The following is a 22,500-nucleotide window of genomic DNA, read 5'->3' as shown; positions in this document are numbered from 1 at the left end:
TCCATCCACAACTTTTTGAGATATCCTGCTATGTATCGTTTTTGTCCCTATCTCACAATGGCGAAGAATCACTTGAAAAATTATACTAGCCGGATCCGAATCCGGATCTTCACCAAAATCTAATCATTTCGTCCTTGTCTGAATACCAATCTGCTACCGATCTGCCAAATTTCGTCTGATTCCGTCCCCGACGTTTTTAGATATCTTTTTCAGAGACAAACAGACAGACAGGGGTGAAAACATAACCTCCATCCATCTTCGGTGGCGGAGGTAATAACATCCTCCACCTCTTAACCCGCGCGGCAGAGTCCAAAGCATCACTTTCACCCTTCAAAGTGAGAAAATGTATAATTAAGGTAAAAGCAATGACCCACACCACTGCTCCCATTGGGAAAGTGTGTTTATAGTAATGTATACAAAAGCGACAGAAATTTCACGTTCACAGTTTGAAAAAACAAACAAAATGATTTTAATAATTGCATTTGAAATTGCTGAGTAAGAAAGAATACTAGTTTCTATCAAAATCAGAATTTGAATCCTTACCTTGCAATCGTTCTCAAAGAATGATTTTGGCAGCAGTTTGTATGGTAGATGTGATTTCATCATTCGTGGGGGTTTCAACTCGGCAATCAAATCCAATCCTGGAAATCCACAAAGAGAAACGGAACAATCAAATCCAATCCTGGAAATCCCTAAAGGGAAACAGAACAATCAAATCAAATCATGGAAATCCCTAAAGAGAAACAGAACAATCAAATCCAATCCTTGAAATCCCTAAAGAGAAACAGAACAATCAAATCCAATCCTGGAAATCCCTAAAGGGAAACAGAACAATCAAATCCAATCCTGGAAATCCACAAAGAGAAACGGAACAATCAAATCCAATCCTGGAAATCCCTAAAGGGAAACAGAACAATCAAATCCAATCATGGAAATCCCTAAAGAGAAACAGAACAATCAAATCCAATCCTTGAAATCCCTAAAGAGAAACAGAACAATCAAATCCAATCCTGGAAATCCATAAAGAGAAACAGAACAATCAAATCCAATCCTGGAAATCCGTAAAGAGAAACAGAACAATCAAATCCAATCCTGGAAATCCATAAAGAGAAACAGAACAATCAAATCCAATCCTTGAAATCCCTAAAGAGAAACAGAACAATCAAATCCAATCATGGAATCCGTAAAGAGAAACAGAACAATCAAATCCAATCATGAAATCCGTAAAGAGAAACAGAACAATCAAATCCAATCCTGGATATCCGTAAAGAGAAACAGAACAATCAAATCCAATCCTGGAAATCCCTAAAGAGAAACAGAACAATCAAATCCAATCCTTGAAATCCCTAAAGAGAAACAGAACAATCAAATCCAATCATGGAATCCGTAAAGAGAAACAGAACAATCAAATCCAATCATGGAATCCGTAAAGAGAAACAGAACAATCAAATCCAATCCTTGAAATCCCTAAAGAGAAACAGAACAATCAAATCCAATCATGGAATCCGTAAAGAGAAACAGAACAATCAAATCCAATCCTGGAAATCCGTAAAGAGAAACAGAACAATCAAATCCAATCCTTGAAATCCCTAAAGAGAAACAGAACAATCAAATCCAATCATGGAATCCGTAAAGAGAAACAGAACAATCAAATCCAATCATGAAATCCGTAAAGAGAAACAGAACAATCAAATCCAATCCTGGAAATCCCTAAAGAGAAACAGAACAATCAAATCCAATCCTTGAAATCCCTAAAGAGAAACAGAACAATCAAATCCAATCATGGAAATCCATAAAGAGAAACAGAACAATCAAATCCAATCCTGGAAATCCGTAAAGAGAAACAGAACAATCAAATCCAATCCTGGAAATCCATAAAGAGAAACAGAACAATCAAATCCAATCCTGGAAATCCGTAAAGAGAAACAGAACAATCAAATCCAATCCTGGAAATCCGTAAAGAGAAACAGAACAATCAAATCCAATCCTGGAAATCCATAAAGAGAAACAGAACAATCAAATCCAATCATGGAATCCGTAAAGAGAAACAGAACAATCAAATCCAATCCTGGAAATCCATAAAGAGAAACAGAACAATCAAATCCAATCCTGGAAATCCGTAAAGAGAAACAGAACAATCAAATCCAATCCTGGAAATCCATAAAGAGAAACAGAACAATAAAATCCAATCATGGAATCCGTAAAGAGAAACAGAACAATCAAATCCAATCATGGAATCCCTAAAGAGAAACAGAACAATCAAATCCAATCATGGAATCCGTAAAGAGAAACAGAACAATCAAATCCAATCATGGAAATCCGTAAAGAGAAACAGAACAATCAAATCCAATCCTGGAAATCCCTAAGGAGAAACAGAACAAAGGCTAAATCTCATATTATTTAAGCTAAGGCTATGGCCCCTGGTCCTATCACTATCTAGTCCGTTGAATAGGTCTTCTGCACTTGTTTTTTCGACACTCTTAATTATCTTAAACATCTCTATGAGATCACCTCGTAATCACCTCCTTTCTAATGTACAAAGTCACGTCTCCGTCACTTATGTAACAATGCAACATCCATTTTGCACAATTATATGGAGTTTTGTTGCCGATCTGCTTCGATTAATCGATTTTCCATATTATTTTGAAATAGTTATGTTGCTTTCTAACTTTGTTCTCATGAAGTAACTTGCATTTTTATTGTCACCAATCACATAGAGCTCCTTTTAAAAGGCGAGTGATAGGACAGCGTCGGGCATAGTCCAAACCATATACTATATCTATCTACTTAGCTTGTTGCTACTATTCTCATAAATACGTCAGTGAAAACCTCGTACCTGAAAATGTGCAACCACTCCAATCCCATAAAGATCGACGCGCATGCACACTCAGACTCTCACGTGGTAGTCGTCACTCACCACTTCCGATCCCCGTGGAATCGTGTGGAGTGAGGTCGAAAAATGGCACACGATTATAAACTGGCGCTCGTTTACAAAACTCTACATCAGCATCAGAACGCACCATCTCCACAATCTCTTGAATCCATGTTGTGCCTACAGACAGACATGAGTAAACACAAAGGACGTTCAGGATGCAAGGGAAATATAAAATACAGTAAATAGCAAGATTGCAATGAGTATGCTTCATGGTATTTTACTTACATTCATATTGCATTCCGAACAAGAAAAAGAGCAATCAGATTGCAAACCCTCGCCAGGATGTATTTTCAGTGTTTTTTTTTTTTTAAGGCTTTTGTGTTAAAACAAATATGGCGTTCGAACCACGTGGCCGATGACGTCATCACTATTTGTTTTCCAAACTAATTTATTGCTAGATTATGCTCAAGAAATTTAATCTTGATCGGATGAAGTTTTATACTTGGCAAATTATGACGTCATAATGGAGGCACCTATGACATCATCATTAACATATTTTATTCCCCATGGAGAGTTCTTTACAACGAGCCATGTGTCAAAAAAAATTCTATTCAGCCCTTTCGGAGATATGGAGGTGCAAAGTTTTTCGTTTATTCCAAGATGGCGGCCGAACCACGTGACCTATGACGTCATAATTATCATGAAAAAAATTATACAGGTAGAGTTGCACCTAAGGTGAAAATTTCCTGTCAATCGGACCAACGGTTGCAGAGAAAATCATATTTATTCTGTGCGGACAAACAGACAGACAGACAAACAGACAAACAAACGGACTCAAACGCAATACCCTCGCCTCTGGCGAGGATAATAAATGTATATTTTGCTTCATGTTGTAATGGGTGCTCCAACATGAAAAAAGAATAATCATTTTACAAATTGCTCAACTTCCTGTAAATTTAGTCTCCTTCCTGGAAAAAACAGAGGTAAGTGAAACATCAAATGACGAATAATTTTTCCTTTTCTTTTTACTGGAATACAATGACCTCAAATTCCATCAGGTAAAGTGGGATGAACCACATCGAGGGAGGTCTTCGTCCTGCAGTGAACCAAGTAGGATGGTCAGGTAATACCAGACTCTGGCATAACGTTTAGAATGTTTGCTCTGGATCTGGAAGGTCGCCAGTTTGATCCCAACCCTGGCAGGTAGACGTGAAGAAATAAAATGGGGTAAATGCTGCTTCCTTGCTTGATGCTCAGCTTTTAGAGCATAGAACGTGGATAAACAACGTTGGTTGGCATCCATGAGGAGAGAATTCATTATATTTTCCCCTCTAATGCAGAGAGAAAAGTGACGTCATGCCCCAGAACCTGAAGTCCCACAGGAAGTCATCATTTCCCTTAATCTTAAGTTCAGTGGCTGTGTTTGTCTGACATAGCATCTGGTGTTGTCTCGTGCATTTATTTGCATGTCTGTGCTCGATTTGTGTTGCAGCTCCTCCATGAGCCTTAGACCATGTTTCATAAAAAAGAAGGTCAAGTTAAGCTCAATTAACACGCCAAATAATTGCTAATCATACTCCAGCGCATGTCGAATATAGAAATCAACTTAAACGTTCACAGGCTAGAATGTGAGCCATGGACCCTTCAGTCTTCAGATGGGAACATAAGGTGAGGTGTCACCTGAATTTAGGTTGACTATACTAAAGGTAGAGAGGTATATTCCGAAATCACATACTCACCACTAAGCTGTTTAGCCTGGGTTTGAATCCTGAACCTGCTAGAAACTGTCATGATGGTGTTTCACATATGCTGGTCGATTCTTCAGTGTATGTGTCCTCACTTGGATGGATGATAAATGGGCATCCCATCTGCCGGCATTAGTTGCAGGTGGATGTAAAATATCCCATGGTGTCCTTCGCAGAGGGTAGGCGAGCTATCTTGGCCAAATCCCAAATTTCTGCCATAACCTACAGAGGGCACTGCATCAGCGGCAAAGCCGCACCCTCAGCCAATGATGCTACCCAACAGCAATGTGCTGCATACAAAACAAGAGGAAGTCGGCCATTTTGTGATAGCTGAATTCCATATCTGCAGAAAAACCTGCGTCGTATATTAAATAAGAAAAAGAAGAATCACCAAGTTCAAGCTTACCAGATTTTGGGTACGTGACGAGGACAACATCATCAGGATGGCTTTGAAAGTTGCTCTTCGCCTCCCAGTTTGCAGCAAAATAATCAGCTAAAGGTACACCGTCGACATCAACCAACTTGCAACGAGCCATGATGGGCTTCACTTGTTCAGATGCACTTGAATGAAAACACAAAAAGGTGCAACCAGAATGACAAAGAAAATGCGCCAGACAATGTTTCTTTGAATTCATAGCAAAGTGTATTGGAAACTCTCTTTGTAGACGTACAAGGATATATTGTGTTACATAGAAGGGGGTGGGAGATTCATAGCTATTGTGGTAAAGTGTAACATGGTCCGAGTGTTTCAAGTAGGTCAAATTACCATTTATTAGGGACCTCTCAGACAGCCAAATAAGTCGTCTCGTTACAAGTGCCGCTAAGGAGGCAGCGCATATAATTTATAGATGGTATTATAGTCAGAGTAAGATTGTATGTGTTAACACCTCTTGTTAATGGTTGGGCCAGGTGAGGACTTCTGGCAACAAAAAGGCCCATGGGAAAGAGCGACACACTTTAAAGGGATAGCAATACGAACTGTCGGCAAGTGTGTACAAGCCATGGCGCCGAGATATTCTGTAAGGCCCGGAAGAGGCAATGGACTTTATCGATAAGGGTTATGGGTGATTTCATTATTTATGGTTGCATCATTTATTTCTATTGTGATTGTTTCATTTGTTTTGCTTCATGTAATCCTTCCCCCAAACAGTTGCTTGTAATTAAATATACCTGGTCTCACGGTTGGATTTTGCTTGTTATGGCTGTCTCCTTTAATGGATTAGAGTGGTTGCAGGTTGAGGCTTGGAAAGCCATTTCAAACCGGCTTTAGACAACACTCGTGACCAACGGTTGCTCAGCCGAATTAGATGAATCACAAGCATCTATCAACGTAGCACTTGGGTAGCTCAGTGGTCCCATGGGTACGTTTTATCAGGAGTGACAAGTTTGTGATCTGGCCCGGAACTGTGCATGCACCTGACTGCTGCAGTCGCTTTAACGCGACTCAAACCGAGTAACCAGAATGGACCTGTGCCTATTACAATATATATATTACAAGTGGGGTCACACGTGGGAATCCCACAAGCATGGACGTGTGTGACATTTGGACATCTTCATTTAGTTGCTGCACATTCAGTTTTACAAAATGGTTACTGGCAATAATTTATCAGATACACAAATGATATAATCTTCACAATATATTTACTTCTGATAACATGTGCATGCACATGGGAAATACAGTTTGAAATGTGTCATTACATCTCATGTAAAATCTGACTTCAAGAGCTCAAATCCTCTCCCTCCCCACCCCCAACCCTCCCACATCATGCACACTGCACCAGAGCGTGGGTCACACACACACATGGGGGAGTGGGTCACTTTACTCCTTCCCCCTAATTCCTTTCCAACTCCTCCTCACTCCTCTCCCCCTACCCCAGTCTCCTCTCCTCCTCCTCCAGTCTCCTTCCCCCCTCCCCCATTCCCAGTCTCCTCTCCCCCCCCCCCCCCCAGTCTCCTCTCCTCCCCCACCCCCTCCCAGTCTCCTCTCCCCCCCCCCTCCAAGTCTCCTCTCCTCCCCCCCTCCAAGTCTCCTCTCCTACCCCCCCCCCCCCTCCCAGTCTCCTGTCCCCCCCCCTCCCAGTCTCCTCTCCTCCCCCCCCCTCCCAGTCTCCTCTCCCCCCCCTCCCAGTCTCCTCTCCCCCCCTCCCAGTCTCCTCTCCCCCCGCCCATCCCAGTCTCCTCTCCCCCCCCCCTCCCAGTCTCCTCTCCCCCCCCCCCTCCCAGTCTCCTCTCCCCCCCCCCTCCCAGTCTCCTCTCCCCCCCCTCCCAGTCTCCTCTCCTCCCCCTCCCCCAGTCTCCTCCCCCAGGCTCCTCTCCCACCTCCCCCAGTCTCCTCTCCCACCTCCCACAGTCTCCCCTCCCACCTCCCCCCCCCCTCCCCCAGTCTCCTCTCCCCCAATCTCCTCCCCCCCCCCCACCTCCCAGTCTCCTCTTACCCCCTCCCAGTCTCCTCTCTCCCCTTCCCAGTCTCCTCTCTCTCCCCTTCCCCCTCCCAGTCTCCTCTTCCCCCCTCCTAGTCTCCTCTCTCCCCTTCCTCCTCCCAGTCTCCTCTCTCCCCTTCCCCCTCCCAGTCTCCTCTCTCCCCTTCCCCCTCCCAGTCTCATCTCTCCCCTTCCCTCCCAGTCTCCTCTTCCCCCTCCCAGTCTCCTCTCTCCCCTTCCCCCTCCCAGCCTCCTCTCTCCCCTTCCCCCTCCCAGCCTCCTCTCTCCCCTTCCCCCTCCCAGTCTCCTCTCCCCCCTTCCCCCTCCCAGTCTCCTCTCTCCCCTTCCCCCTCCCAGTCTCCTCTACCCTCTCCCGGTCTCCTCTCCCACCCGCCTGATCCCCTCTACCCACCCTCCGGGTCTCCTCTCCCACCCTCCCGGGCCTCCTCTTCCCCCCTCCCGGTCTCCTCTCCCACCCTCCCGGTCTCCTCTTCCCCCCCTCCCGGTCTCCTCTCCTCCTCAAGCTCAAAGTCTCCTCCTCTCCCCCCCATCCCGGTGCCCGGTCGCCTCTCCCCCCGCCCCCTGCCAGGGGGGGATCCCTGGGGAAAAAGTCCTATGGGCGGTGTATATGAACATAACATTGCACTTTTTTCCCGCAAAAACTAAAGTTACTCTTTGTGTTACAGCGTACAAAATTAAATTTTTTAATTAAAGATTTCAAATAAACTTCTTTAAAGTGTACGTGCACATAGCTTATAAAATAAGAACGGAAAAAATCTCAGCAATTTCCCGTCTGTTTATTTATTTATTTTACATATGTGAATTATACGTCCATGCACACGTGAAATGGAGTTTTGTTTATTAATCCTGGATGTGAACACGATGCAGCCTTGAAAAGTCGTGCGAAAACAAAAAAAATGTTTATTAAAGATTTCACGATTGTATTTCCTTTCGCTGAGACGCATTTTGTTTGGGCGGTGTATAATCGCTCTGAACGAAACAGGCATTACCTGGTTTTCTTTGCTTGAGTTGTAATCAAAATGTACCTTTGTTTCTTAAAAAAGTAATTTATGATCGAAGACGTGTTGATTCAGTCTTAAAATGCACATCAGAGGCCGATCGTAGGCCAATGGAGCCATGACTCTTCTTCATTTTTAAACTTGAAAGTGAAGCGCGGTGCTACGTGCGCGACTTGCTACCAAGGAGGAAGCGGACAACGCGGTTAAACAAAAGTGTCTTTATTGACAAGAGGTCACTGTAGCACTGCTGCACTGGCGCGCTCCGGGCTGCGCGCCCAGTGTATATCCTGAGGCCACGCCTACCACGAGCAGATGGCGGAAGTGCCTGACCGCCAGGTGGAGCCCGAGCAACTCGCGGTCGAAGGTACTGTACCGGCGTTCGGGCGGGCGAAGCTGCCGGCTGAAGAACGCCAGCGGTTGCCAAGCTCCACGCACCCATTGCTCGTGCACCGCGCAGTCCGAGGCGTCGGTGGTGAGGGCGATCGGTGCATCGGGCGCCGGGTGCGCGAGCATGGTGGCGTTAGCCAACGCGAGCTTCGCGCCCACGAACGCCGCGTCCATCTGCTCGGTCCAGGTGACGTCACCTTTGCCCGGCTTCCCTCGGAGGGCCTCGTGCAAGGGGCTCAGGAGCTGGGCGATGCGGGGCAGGAAACGGTGGTAAAGGTTTACCATGCCGAGGAACTCCTGGAGCCCCTGATCGTGCGGGGGCGCGGAAACCCCTTCACCGCCTCCACCTTGGCCGGTAGGGGGACGGCCTCGTGCCTGGTGACGCGGTGCCCCAAAAAGTCGATTTCGGCGACACCAAACCGGCACTTGGCGGGGTTCACGATCAGGCCGTGCTGGCCCAGACGTTCGAAGAGCGTGTGGAGATGGTGTAGGTGCTCTTCGTGGGACGCGCTTGCGACGAGGATGTGATCCAGATAGACGTAGACGAAATCCAAGTCGCGCAAGTCGCTGTCCATATGGCGCTGGAACGCCTGAGCAGTATTCTTCAAACCGAAGGGCATCCAAAGAAATTCGAAAAGACTGAACGGCGTGATGACAGCCGTCTTCGGGATGTCCTCCGGCCTGACAGGGACCTGGTGGTAACCGCGTATGAGGTCCACCTTCGAGAAGAAGGACATATTCACCAAGCGGGCGGAAAAGTCCTGAATATGGGGGACGGGGTAGCGGTCGGGGGTGGTGGCGTCGTTGAGATGGCGGTAGTCCCCGCACGGTCGCCATCCCCCGCCGGGCTTGGGCACGATGTGGAGCGGCGACGCCCAAGCGCTCTCGGAGCGCCGCACGATGCCGAGCCGCTCCAGCGTAGCAAACTCCGCTTTAGCTACCGTGAGCTTCGTCGGCTCGAGGCGGCGTGCCTGGGCGTAGACGGGTGGCCCGGCGGTGGGGATGTGATGTTCCACCCCGTGCTTGATGGTCCCCGCCGAGAAGGTGGGCCTCGTGAGGGCCGGGAAACGGGCGAGGAGGCGGGTGAATTCGTCCGCTGCCGGAAGCGTGCAGATGAACCTGGCCGGAACCGAACCGCTCAGCAAGCCGCTCGGCGAGCCGCTCGATGAGCCGCTCCGTGAGCTGCTCAACGGGGCCGGCAGCGCGCAAGCGAACGAGCTGAACGTCTCAGCCTGGACAAGCCTTCTGTGCTTGACGTCGACCAACAGGCCATTGGCACAGAGGAAGTCCGCGCCGAGCAGTGCCATAGGCACGTCGGCAGTGACGAACGACCATCGGAAAACCTGCCCTCCGAACCGCAGAGAAAGGCAACGTTTTCCGTACGTGCGAATGTGCGTACCGTTGGCAGCAAGCAGCGCGGGGCCTCGGCCCGCGGACTGCTTGTCGGACGTACCGGCGGGAACGACACTCACCTGCGCTCCCGTGTCGCACAGGTAACGGCGCCCGGATAAGGTGTCCGTTATGTATAGGAGGCTGTTTAATCGGCCGGCGCTCAGTGCCACTACCGAGGGCCGGCCCGGGCGTTTCCCGACCTGCCGAATGAGCACGGCGGGCGACATTGCCGATCCTCGTGGCCGAACCTAGCGTGGAAATGGCACCAGGTTTGCGGCGAAGCCGGAGGCCGCGGTTTCCGCGGTGGTGGTGGGCGGGGCGTGGCGGCCGCCACGAGGCACCTCTCGGAGCAGGGGTGGGCACCCGCAGGAGGTTCGGGCTCGGGAGCCGCTACGGCCGCACCGAAACTCGCCCGCGTGTCCAAAGCCGCGTAGAACTTGTCGGCCTCGGCCGCGAACGCACGGGGTTGCGTTGTCGCGGAACCGGCCAACGCGAGGCGGACTCGTGCCGGCAGCTGGCGTCGAAATAACGCCCGGAATAGAGCATTCGGGGTTTCGTCGCCCATGAGCGACAGCATATGGTCCATTCGGACCGACGGTCGCGTGTCACCGAGCTTGGGGAGGGCCAAGAGGCGATCGGCCCGTGCGTCCACGGTGAGGCCGAACGTGGCGAGGAGGAGACGCTTGATCGCCCCGTACCTGTTGTGGGCCGGTGGGTTCCTCAGGACCGACACGACGCGGGCGGCCACGCCGGCCCCGAGGGAGGCGACCACGTGGCAGTAGCGTGTCTCGTCCGCTGTGATGCGTCGAAACCTGAACTGGGCTTCGGCCTGCAGGAACCAGATCTCCGCCTGAGCTTCCCAGAACTCGGGGAGCTTTATCGCTACCGCGTTGGTTGCCATGGCTGTGGTGGGTTCGGGTGGTCAGTGACGGCTGACCAAAACGTCGGAGTCACCAATGAAGCGCGGTGCTACGCGCGCGACTTGCTACCAAGGAGGAAGCGGACAACGCGGTTAAACAAAAGTGTCTTTATTGACAAGAGGTCACTGTAGCACTAGTGCCCTCCGGGCTGCGCGCCCAGCGTATATCCTGAGGCCACGCCTACCCCTCGGGCGTGGCCGCCACCCACTTGGTGCGCGGAATGATGTCACCACGCCAGTGGGCTTTCGTGTCCGCCACAAAAGTATCGAAAACTTTTCGCTTTACAAAGTAAAAATAGATTAAAACCAAACGTTATCAATAAATATTGTATTCCATAGTTAGTTTACATTATTATGTACATTTTTGAAGTCCTGTATTGTTTAATTCCATGGTTGGAAAAGAGTTGACTCACTTCAAACAAACTCTGTATAGTGTATATACACCCCAGGTATATGAAAATATACAATTTGACTTCGGTTCGATCCTGTACTTCAGTATTCACTCCATGTACTTTTACGAAGTAATAATATAAATAACGAAGTCCTGGGAACGTTCTTTCCACTCATTCTCCTCCCTCCTTCCCCTCTCTCTCTCTCTCCTTTCCCTCGCTCATTTCCCTCGCTCATTTCCCTCACTCATTCCCCTCTCTCATTCCCTTCTCTCCTTCCCCGACCCCGTGCCCACATAACAGCCAACACATTCAAAACGGCTGTTGGAATGAATACATGTCGCCGATTTTCTCAACTTTAGCTGAACCTGAGACTTGAACCATCCCAGCGACTGTGATAGTGAATTAGAGTCCAGATAAAGCCGTGTCATCGGATATATATAAATATCTCGGCATTTTCCTGTCTGTATCATCTTTGGCGGTGTAAGAATATCGAATCTTGAAAAGCCGTGATTATTTAATATATCTCGGCATTTTCCCATCTGTGTCATCTTGGGCGGTTTAAGATATATCGAGCCGTGGAAAGCCGCGATTATTTCATATATCTCAGCAATTTCCTGATTTCCGTGTGTGCATTTTTTCTCAATTATTGCTGAAACCGACTCTAAAACCATCGATAAAAATGAAATCAGATGTTGAATTTGAGTCGAGATAAAATCGTGAGGGTGACTATTAAGTTAGAATGGCCTTTATGTTACAGGCCTTTGAAAATGCATTTTGTTCTATAAACGGTAACTTTCATCGAATATATTCCCGTTTTTTTTTTCAACCGAGTCTAAAACCATGGTAGCGACTGTGAAAAATGAAATGAGATATCGAATTAGAGTTGAAATAAAACTGTGAGAGAGAGTAAGACACCGCTGGCCTAACAAAAGAGGCCTCAAAGATATGCAAGGAAACAAAATGGTGGATATTTGTTTATGAAGCCCCTCACAGACCAGGTGTAGCCACTCCCCTGGACAGACAGACAGGATCACCTACGGAGATTATATATATTGTTGCGGTTTTACGAATAAAGGAAACCCCCCTCTAGTTAGTTACACCACAACATATAGCCTCCTATAGTTAGTTATTTCTTATTAAATGCAAAGCATAGGCCCTTTCCAGTGTTTAGAAAGAAAACAAATAATACGTTGAGTCAGTCAGGATGATTGTAGGCATCGTTGAAGCCGAAATTGCCTCGTCATGGGAGTAGACTCGGCCCTGCAGGCCTGAAGGAGGAATAAAACCTTCCCCGAAGGAGGAACGAGACATTCCTGGGAGGAGGAGCAGCGAGCAACCCAATGGGAGCTAAAGGGAAGGCAGGGGGGAGTGGCCAAGTGTGGCCAATGAGGGACTGTCACGTCACATGACCCCCGGCGGCCAATTGAGACCCATGGAAATTCAGGAAGGGGTTGGGTGTTATAAAAACCCGGCCCATAACACATTCTCTCTCTCGCTGGGCTCCTGCTATCTTGATCGGTCCTCTGGTTCCTGCACTCTCTGGTTCCTGCCCCTGGTTCGTCTTAACCACGTCGTCCCTGCCGCGATCGTCTCCGGCTGTTGGCGCCTTGGGTTGGAACCATTCCTGGGGCTTTCGTCCACCAAGCCCATTCGCAAGAGCTGCACGACCAAGCCCATCCGGGCGAGCTGCACGACCGAGCCCATTCGGTGAGCTGCAAGAAGCGGCCGTGCTTCCCCGCACATTACCCTCTCCCCCCCCCCCTTCCCCGAAAGAATGAGTGCCCTTGTCTGGGAACGTAGGTAAGGCTGTTAAGATTCTTTGCTTTGTCTGTGTTCTATACATATCTGTAAATAAATACTGTGTTTTAGTACTCCCAACCTGGCCGTCGTTGTCATTTTCCATCCATTGACCGAGCAACGCCTGAATTAAAACCGCTTAACCGGGTCCGAAGTATGCTTAGTATAACGGCATGGGTCACGCGACGCACAACAACTCGGGCGTCAGAAATCAGTGTGACTTGTGCGGGGTTCAGTCCCTGTCCTCACGGCTGCGTGTGTCCGAAGGTATTCGGGTTGTGACCGCTAACCCTTCCACGTGCAGCTGCGGGCTCGGCGGCTGGAGCTGCCCAGCAATCCGTCAACCACGAGTTTAGTCGTGGTCGGCGGCCTCAGTGGAACCAGAGTTCGTGGGGGAACGGGGCATAAATCCCCCTTTGTACGTCGACAAACCTGGGATCCGCAACAATATACATATATATATATATATATTTTATATATATATATATATATATATATATATATATATATATATATATATATATATACTAGCAGAAGTACCCGGCATTGCCGGGTGGGGGAGGGGAGGGGAGGGAAACGGGGGGAGAGTGAGCCCCTTGGTAAAGCGAGCGATTTTTTTTTTTTCATAGCGTCATAGCGTTCATAGCGTTTCATAGCGTCAGCGATTTTTTTTTTCATAGCGTCATAGCGTTCATAGTGTCATAGCGTTCATATAGTTCATAGCGTCATAGCGTTCATAGCGTTTCATAGCGTCATAGCGATTTTTTTTTCATAGCGTCATATCGTTCATAGCGGTCATAGCTTCATAGCGTCATAGCGTCATATCGTTCATAGCGTTCATAGCGTCATCGCGTTTCATAGCTTCATAGCGATTTTTTTTTTTCATAGCGTCATAGCGGTCATAGCTTCATAGCGTCATAGCGTTCATAGCGTCATCGCGTTCATAGCGTTCATAGCGTTTCATAGCGTCATAGCGATTTTTTTTTTCATAGCGTCATATCGTTCATAGCTTCATAGCGTTTCACAGCGTCATAGCGTTCATAGCGTCATCGCGTTCATAGCGTTTCATAGCGATTTTTTTTTTCATAGCGTCATAGCGTTCATAGCGTCATAGCGTCATCACGTGATCGCTCTGAGCGAATCAGCGCCCACCTGCTCTGATTCCGTTGATTCCGTGCGCTGAAATGCGCTGAGGTAAATATGAGTAAAAAATATGGATCGTCAAATATTTTGAGTTCGGCCATGTTCGTCCCAGGCTCAATGGCCATGTCTATGCCAAATATCAAGCACGTAAGCCTCTCCGTTTAGGAGTCTATCGGTAACATTACACACACACACACACACACACACACACACACACACACACACACACACACACACACACACAAACTGTGTTTTATCTATCTATAATTCCAGTAATCTCTGTGTGAATGTCTGTGTGTCTGTGTGTTTGTCTGTGACCGCTGTTTCTCGACAACTACCGGTCCGATATACTTGAAACTTGCCAGGTATATTGCTGGGGACCCGAGGATGTGCCTTTTCAAGGTTTGAAATTAATCGGAGAAGTAGTTACCGAGCTATGGCGATTTAGCCGTTCGCCGTTCGCTTTGGCTTTGCGAATGGACCAAACCATTTCATGTAAATAGAGGGGGGGGGGGTTCTGTGGTCGTTGCGAATGGACCAAACCATTTCATGTAAATAGAGGGGGGGGGGTTCTGTGGTCGTTACTGCCACGTGGTTTCAAAGTTTTTTTTTGTTGTTGTTGTTTGCACGCACGCTTTTTTGCACGCACGTACGGGCACCCACGTACGGGCACGCCCTAGGATGTTTACACACACACACCCCTACACAAATTTTTTTTTTTTTTTTTTTTGGCAAGGAACGGGCACCCACGTACGGGCACGTCCTAGTCTATCTATAATTCCAGTAATCTCTGTGTGTCTGTGTGTGTGTGTGTTTGTCTGTGACCGCTGTTTCTCGACAACCACGGGTCCGATATACTTGAAACTTGCCAGGTATATTGCTGGGGACCCGCGGATGTGCCTTTTCAAGGTTTGAAATTAATCGGACAAGTGGTTCCCAAGGTATGGTCACCGTACTCGCAAGCCGTTCGCTTTGGCTTTGCGAATGGACCAAACCATTTCATGTAAATAGAGGGCGGGGGGTTCTACCGTACTCGCAAGCCGTTCGCTTTGGCTTTGCGAATGGACCAAACCATTTCATGTAAATAGAGGGGGGGGTTCTGTGGTCGTTACTGCCACGTGGTTTCAAAGTTTTTTTTTGTTGTTGTTGTTTGCACGCATGTTTTTTTGCACCCACGTACGGGCACGCCCTAGTATATATAGATTGCAGGAGGAGGTGGTGGTCGACTCCAAGGGATCTGAGTGATATATAGTATTGTAGGAGGGGGTGGTGGTCGATTCCAAGGGATCTGAGTGATATATAGTATTGTAGGAGGGGGTGGTGGTCGATTCCAAGGGATCTGGGTGATATTTAGTATTGTAGGAGGAGGTGGTGGTCGATTCCAAGGGATCTGAGTGATATATAATATTGTAGGAGGGGGTGGTGGTCGATTCCAAGGGATCTGGGTGATATTTAGTATTGCAGGAGGAGGTGGTGGTCGATTCCAAGGGATCTGGGTGATATTTAGTATTGCAGGAGGAGGTGGTGGTCGATTCCAAGGGATCTGAGTGATATATAGTATTGTAGGAGGAGGTGGTGGTCGATTCCAAGGGATCTGAGTGATATATAGTATTGTAGGAGGGGGTGGTGGTCGATTCCAAGGGATCTGGGTGATATTTAGTATTGCAGGAGGAGGTGGTGGTCGATTCCAAGGGATCTGAGTGATATATAGTATTGTAGGAGGAGGTGGTGGTCGATTCCAAGGGATCCGAGTGATATATAGTATTGTAGGAGGAGGTGGTGGTCGATTCCAAGGGATCTGGGTGATATTTAGTATTGCAGGAGGCGGTGGTGGTCGATTCCAAGGGATCTGGGTGATATTTAGTATTGTAGGAGGGGGTGGTGGTCGATTCCAAAGGATCTGGGTGATATATAGTATTGTAGGAGGGGGTGGTGGTCGATTCCAAGGGATCTGGGTGATATTTAGTATTGTAGGAGGGGGTGGTGGTCGATTGTGAGGGATCTGAGTGATATTTAGTATTGTAGGAGGGGGTGGTGGTCGATTGTGAGGGATCTGAGTGATATTTAGTATTGTAGGAGGTGGTGGTGGTCGATTGTGAGGGATCTGAGTGATATTTAGTATTGCAGGAGGTGGTCGATTGTGAGGAATCTGAGTGATATTTAGTATTGCAGGAGGAGGAGGTGGTGGTCGATTCCAAGGGATCTGGGTGATATTTAGTATCGTAGGAGGTGGTCGATTGTGAGGGATCTGAGTGATATTTAGTATTGCAGGAGGTGGTCGATTGTGAGGAATCTGAGTGATATTTAGTATTGCAGGAGGAGGAGGTGGTGATCGATTCCAAGGGATCTGGGTGATATTTAGTATTGTAGGAGGAGGTGGTGGTCGATTCCAAGGGATCTGGGTGATATTTAGTATTGTAGGAGGGGGTGGTGGTCGATTGTGAGGGATCTGAGTGATATTTAGTATTGCAGGAGGAGGTGGTGGTGGTCGATTGTGAGGAATCTGAGTGATATATATAGATAGTCGCGCGGCAAGGAACATCACGTGATCGCTCTGAGCGATCGATTGCAACTCTGCGTCCTGTCGTGGGCGTGGCCAACGTGGCCTCATGCTCCCAGGTGATTGGCGAACTCTAGCTCGAGAGAGCCATAATGCGCTACGTTATGGCAAAAAATATGAATCTAAAGATGAAATGGGAAAAAAACCTATGTGGTGTGAATGGCAATGTTCATCGCTTAAATGTGAAAAAAGGCAATTGCTTTTCGCTCTGAAATACGTGCGAACACGTAACTGAGTTAATGGCGGCAGAGAACATCACGTGATCGCTCTGAGCGAATCAGCGTGCTGCTCTGCGACCGGTCAGATTCCGGTCATAATATTTCGCGCTGAGATAAAAATATAGTAAAAGCATATTATGAAATAAATTTTTAGGTCAGCCGTGTTCGTCCCAGGCTCAATGGCCATGTCTGTGCCAAATATCAAGTACGTGAGCCTCTCCGTTTAGGAGTCTATCGGTAACATTACATACACACACACACACACACACACACACACACACACGCACACACAAACTGTGTTTTATATTGTTACGGATTTATGTAAATTTATGTGAATTACTATTCAGGTCATTGCTTATTAATGTTTATTCTATTAAAGGTTGTTGTGGTTAAATGGTTAGAGGCGCTCTGGATAACAGGAGACCGGAAACGGGATGGTGAACCGGAAGAAAGGAAAAAAGACAAGGTCCGGGAGAAGCGGCGAACTTCTTCTTCCTCGCCGAGCTCCGACGCGAGCGGTGTCGATATTGAGCAACGTGGGGAACGCTGCGTTTGAAAGCCCGTCTGGCGAGAGGAGTTACCTGCGCGGGGTAATTACCGGTTACGCGTCAAGTTGCCGTGGGTTCGTGCACGGAACCAAGCGTCCGGCACAGTTCGCCTCAACGTCTACAAGGACGTGTACGGGTCGCACCTTGGGCCTCGCGCGCTTTGCGAGCCGCGCTTTGCTTGGCCCGCTTTGCTTTGCAAGGAGGTGTGCGCTGCAGCAGCTGTTCCCGGTACGCGACGTGCACGTAAGGAGCACGTCAGCCAGGGGTTCGTTCAACCGCCCGTGTGCGGAAAAGTCGACCTTCACCTTGGTCTGGAGGGGCCCAGAGACATTGTGAGGGACAGTGACCATTGAGGGGTCGTGAGTGGGGAAAGGGGGGAAATATATGAGATGGCCATCTTAGTAATATTGGTGATTGATTGTTGATGGTTGTTGATTGATTGGGGCATATATTATTGAGTAATCCGGATCCTTGGTGTGGGGTTTCTTATTGACTTGAATTATTGTGTCTTTCATATTGATTGCGCTACGAAAGCGTATAAATCAGAGATCTTTCTGGCGGGGTCCTCCCACGGTCCGGGGGTCACCAAGACCAGGTAGTTACCGGGAGGCCCACGTAACAGAAATTGGGGGCTCGTCCAATTGAATTCCGGGATCTAAAATTGTATAACATAATAAAATAATAATTCTTATTAATTAAAATTTATTAATTAATTATTAATTGGTAAAGTTTTGAGAAATTGTGGTAAAGTCTTGGGTGAAGGTTAACAGGTGTTAACGATAGTCACCATGGCGTTTGTTGCACAGAACTTTGCGGTAACACCTAGTGAGGCACAGTTCCGAGCGTTACTAAAAGCGGACCTCTTGAAATTGGCCAAACATTTTAACTTGGAGGTCCGAACTAATTTGAGGAAGGCAGAGTTGCAGACCACGGTGATACAATATATGGTGGGATTAGGAACATGGGACGAGTTAGCCTGGCAGTAGCTACCCGAAGAACCAGAAGACGTTGAGCTCCAGAAACTGGAGTTGCAATTACGGAGCCAGGAACGGATAAAATAAGAGGAAAGGAAAGCAGAAGAGAGGAGAGAAGAGAAACAAGCAGAGGAAAGGCGAGTGGAACGAGAACTCCAGGAAAGGTTAAAAGAAGAAGAAAGGAAAGCGGAAAAGGAAAGAGCAGAAGAAGAAAGGAAAGCAGAAAAGGAAAGAGCAGAAGAGGAAAGGAAAGCAGAAGAGAGGAGAGAAGAGAAACAAGCAGAGGAAAGGAGAGTGGAACGAGAACTCCAGGAACGGATCAAAGAAGAAGAAAGGAAAGCAGAAAAGGAAAGAGCAGAAGAAGAAAGGAAAGCAGAAAAGGAAAGATCAGAAGAAGAAAGGAAAGCAGAAAAGGAAAGCAAAAGAAGAAAGGAAAGCAGAAGAGAGGAGAGCAGAGAAACAAGCAGAGGAAAGGAGAGTGGAACGAGAACTCCAGGAAAGGTTAGAAGGGGGAAGAAAGCCAGAGGAGAGGAGAACTGCAAGGGAACTCTGAAGCCGAGGAGAGAGAAAAGCCGAAAGGGAATTAAAGGAACGTGACATGGCGCTTCAGCAAGAAATTAAATTCAAGGAGCTGGATTTAATGAGAGAACGGGGAGAGGTACCACCCTTGCTGACGGGGTCGACACCTAGCCAGAAAACCTGGGATGTGGGCAGACATGTGAGGCTGGTTCCACCCTTCAGTGAAAAGGAAGTCACTCAATTTTTTCCACACTTTGAGAAAGTGGCTCGACAGTTACACTGGCCGGAGGAGGCCTGGACCATACTAGTGCAAAGTGTGCTGGTGGGTAAAGGTCAAGAGATTTATTCGGCACTACCAATGGACCAATGTGTAGATTATGAGGTATTGAAGAAGCACATCCTCAAAGCCTATGAGTTGGTTCCTGAAGCTTACCGGCAAAAATTCAGGAATGCCAGGAAGAGGGAGAGTGAGACCCATGTGGAGTTTGCCAGAGTGAAAGAAAACATGTTTGATCGGTGGTGTGAGTCGAAAGGAGTCGGGAACAACTTCGAAGCATTGCGTGACCTGATGCTGTTGGAGGAATTTCAACAGTGTGTCCACGAGGACATCAAAGTGTACCTGCAGGAAAAGAAAGTACCAAAGTTGTGGGACGCAGCCACCATGGCAGATGATTATTGCTTAACACACCGGATAGGGGTCCACACACCTAGCTCCTCGCCTAGACTTCAGCAGGGGAGTTATGGAACACCCGGTGCGGAAAACGACAATACATGGTGGTGGCCTCGAGAGGATTATGGGGACAACGCGGATACCCCAACTGTTCGAAATCAGAGGGCTACGGGCCCAAGACAAACTTATTTCCCGGGGGGCCCGAGGCAGACCACGACTTTTTCCTTCGGGCCTACTTGCGCCTTTTGCAAAAAACCTGGACACTTGATGTCCAGTTGTTACCTCATGAAAAGGGACAACCCAGAGCGGAGTCCAACTATTACAACTCCGAATGCGATGGCTAGCGTAAGAAATCGCCCACAGAAGAGTTACCAACCATTTATTTATACGGGGTTTGTCTCACTCAAGGGAGACTTGACTAACCCAAGACCTGTTAGGGTATTGAGGGACACAGGAGCCCATCAATCCTTAATGCTTGAAGGCATTTTGCCATTGTCAAAGAGTACCGCAACTGGTGATAGTGTTCGGTTACAAGGGATCGGTGGCTGTGTTAGTGCCCCACTTCATGTCATCCATTTGGAATCCGATTTGGTGTCAGGACCGGTCACCGTCGGTTTACAAGCCACGCTTCCTGTAGAGGGAGTATCTGTGATTATCGGGAATGATTTGGCCGGGGGGCAAATTTATGGTAACCCGAGGGTGGGTAAAGAGCCCCGCAGGGGAAATAACACCACCCCAGCTCGGGATGGCGACAAAAGTTCCAAGTTATTTGTAGGGGGACTGAACTTCAACACAGAGGAAGAAGTTCTGACCTCTGTCTTCAACAGATATGGGCTGCTGGTGGAAGTGCGGGTGGTAAAAGACAGGGAAACGCAACGGTCAAGAGGGTTCGGCTTTGTCACGTTTGCAAGCACAATAGACGCCAGGGAGGCAGAGAAGAATTGGAATGGTAAGGATTTGGAGGGTCGGACCATAACAGTAGGGAAGGCATTTCGTAGGCGTCAAGAGGTCTACAGAAGAGGGCCACTTGGCGGTAGTTTTGGTGTTGGCAGCAGCCGATATTACTATGGAGGCTCCCAGAGTTACGGCATCCCCGAAAGAATGAGTGGCAGAGGACTGGCCGAGAAGGAGACCACCAGTCAGGTGACTGCTGGGACAAGGGGTCCCCACCGTAACTGTTAGGAGTCCGGAGAAGTTGAAGCACTCTATATACGGCGGAGCCGCCGAGCCTGGGCCTCCTACACGGGCTAACCGTGAACGCCACGTTCTTAAAAGGCGTCCCGGTAGGGAACGTTCCTACACGGACTAACCGTGAACTCCACGTTCTTAAAGGCGTCCATGTAATGAACTTTCCTCCCCGGACTAACCGTGAACCCCACATTCCTTAAGGCGTCCATGTAGTGACTACTCAGCTGGGCCTCCATCCAAGAGCAACTAGAAGTTGTTGATGCTTTGTCCAGAGTGAATTAATCTGGGGGTTTTTTGTGAAATTTTGTTGCTTTATTTTTAAGTGATAATTGTGCCCCGGGGGGAACTGAGGATTTGGGGGTGTGAGTTATCAGGTTTGTTTATCAAAGTTGGCCGGCAAAGAAAGTTTTCGCTGGGTTCAAACTTTCTTTCTTGAAGGGGGGGACTGTTACGGATTTATGTAAATTTATGTGAATTACTATTCAGGTCATTGCTTATTAATGTTTATTCTAATAAAGGTTGTTGTGGTTAAATGGTTAGAGGCGCTCTGGATAACAGGAGACCGGAAACGGGATGGTGAACCGGAAGAAAGGAAAAAAGACAAGGTCGCGGGAGAAGCGGCGATCTTCTTCTTCCTCGCCGAGCTCCGACGCGAGCGGGTGTCGATATTGAGCAGCGTGGGGAACGCTGCGTTTGAAAGCCCATCTGGCGAGAGGAGTTACCTGCGCGGAGGGGTAATTACCGGTTACGCGTCAAGTTGCCGTGGGTTCGTGCATGGAACCAAGCGTCCGGCACAGTTCGCCTCAACGTCTACAAGGACGTGTACGGGTCGCACCTTGGGCCTCGCGCGCTTTGCGAGCCACGCTTTGCTTGGCCCGCTTTGCTTTGCAAGGAGGTGTGCGCTGCAGCAGCTGTTCCCGGTATGTGACGTGCACGTTTGGAGCACGTCAGCCAGGGGTTCGTTCAACCGCCCGTTGTGCGGAGAAGTCGACCTTCACCTTGGTCTGGAGGGGCCCAGAGACATTGTGAGGGGACAGTGACCATTGAGGGGTCGTGAGTGGGGAAAGGGGGGGAAATATATGAGATGGCCATCTTAGTAATATTGGTGATTGATTGTTGATGGTTGTTGATTGATTGGGGAATATATTATTGAGTAATCCGGATCCTTGGTGTGGGGTTTCTTATTGACTTGAATTATTGTGTCTTTCATATTGATTGCGCTACGAAAGCGTATAAATCAGAGATCTTTCTGGCGGGGTCCTCCCACGGTCGCGGGGGTCACCAAGACCAGGTAGTTTACCGGGGAGGACCACGTAACAATATATTATATTATAGATAAATTTATGATGTCATCGCTCACGTGGTCTGGCACAGCCATATTGGATCAAAAAAACAAGAAACGTTCAAAAACAGAAGAGTTGGCTACGATCACACCAAGTTGACTGCGCAGGAGGTAAGTATTCTATGAATACCATCTAGTTTTCAATTGGGATACCATTTGTTCGCCTTTAACAAAGGGGTGGGTAAATTTGATATCACAACCTTTTTGTGGGAAAAAAGGGAACGTGAATATCGGGGTCAAAAAAAAAAACCCTCAAAAAGAGAAGAGAGAGGTGGGGGGGGGGGGGGGAGAGCCAGAGGTGGGGGTGGGAGGGGAGAGCCAGAGCCAGAGGTGGGGGGTGGGAGGGGAGAGCCAGAGGTGGGGGTGGGAGGGGAGAGCGCAGAGGTGGGGGT

The 22,500-nt window shown here is 48.2% G+C and overlaps 1 protein-coding gene across 1 annotated transcript in view; it reads right to left on the bottom strand.

Annotated features, from left to right (window-relative positions):
- LOC137432844 (sulfotransferase 1A1-like) overlaps positions 1-22,500 on the bottom strand; it is a 59,056-nt gene that overhangs the window by 16,173 nt on the left and 20,383 nt on the right. Inside the window, exons 3-5 of the mRNA XM_078783679.1 lie at positions 5,027-5,181; positions 2,918-3,052; positions 544-641 (exon numbers count right to left, since the gene is read on the bottom strand). Of these exons, the coding sequence (XP_078639805.1) occupies positions 544-641; positions 2,918-3,052; positions 5,027-5,181 (388 nt within the window). The remainder of the gene's footprint in view (positions 1-543; positions 642-2,917; positions 3,053-5,026; positions 5,182-22,500) is intronic.

Source organism: Myxine glutinosa, chromosome 8 (assembly GCF_964187855.1).
Source record: "Myxine glutinosa chromosome 8, kmMyxGlut1.1, whole genome shotgun sequence".
Lineage (NCBI taxonomy): Eukaryota > Metazoa > Chordata > Myxini > Myxiniformes > Myxinidae > Myxine > Myxine glutinosa.
Note: the sequence above shows the minus strand (reverse complement) of the source record. Positions and strands in the feature narration are given on the sequence as shown.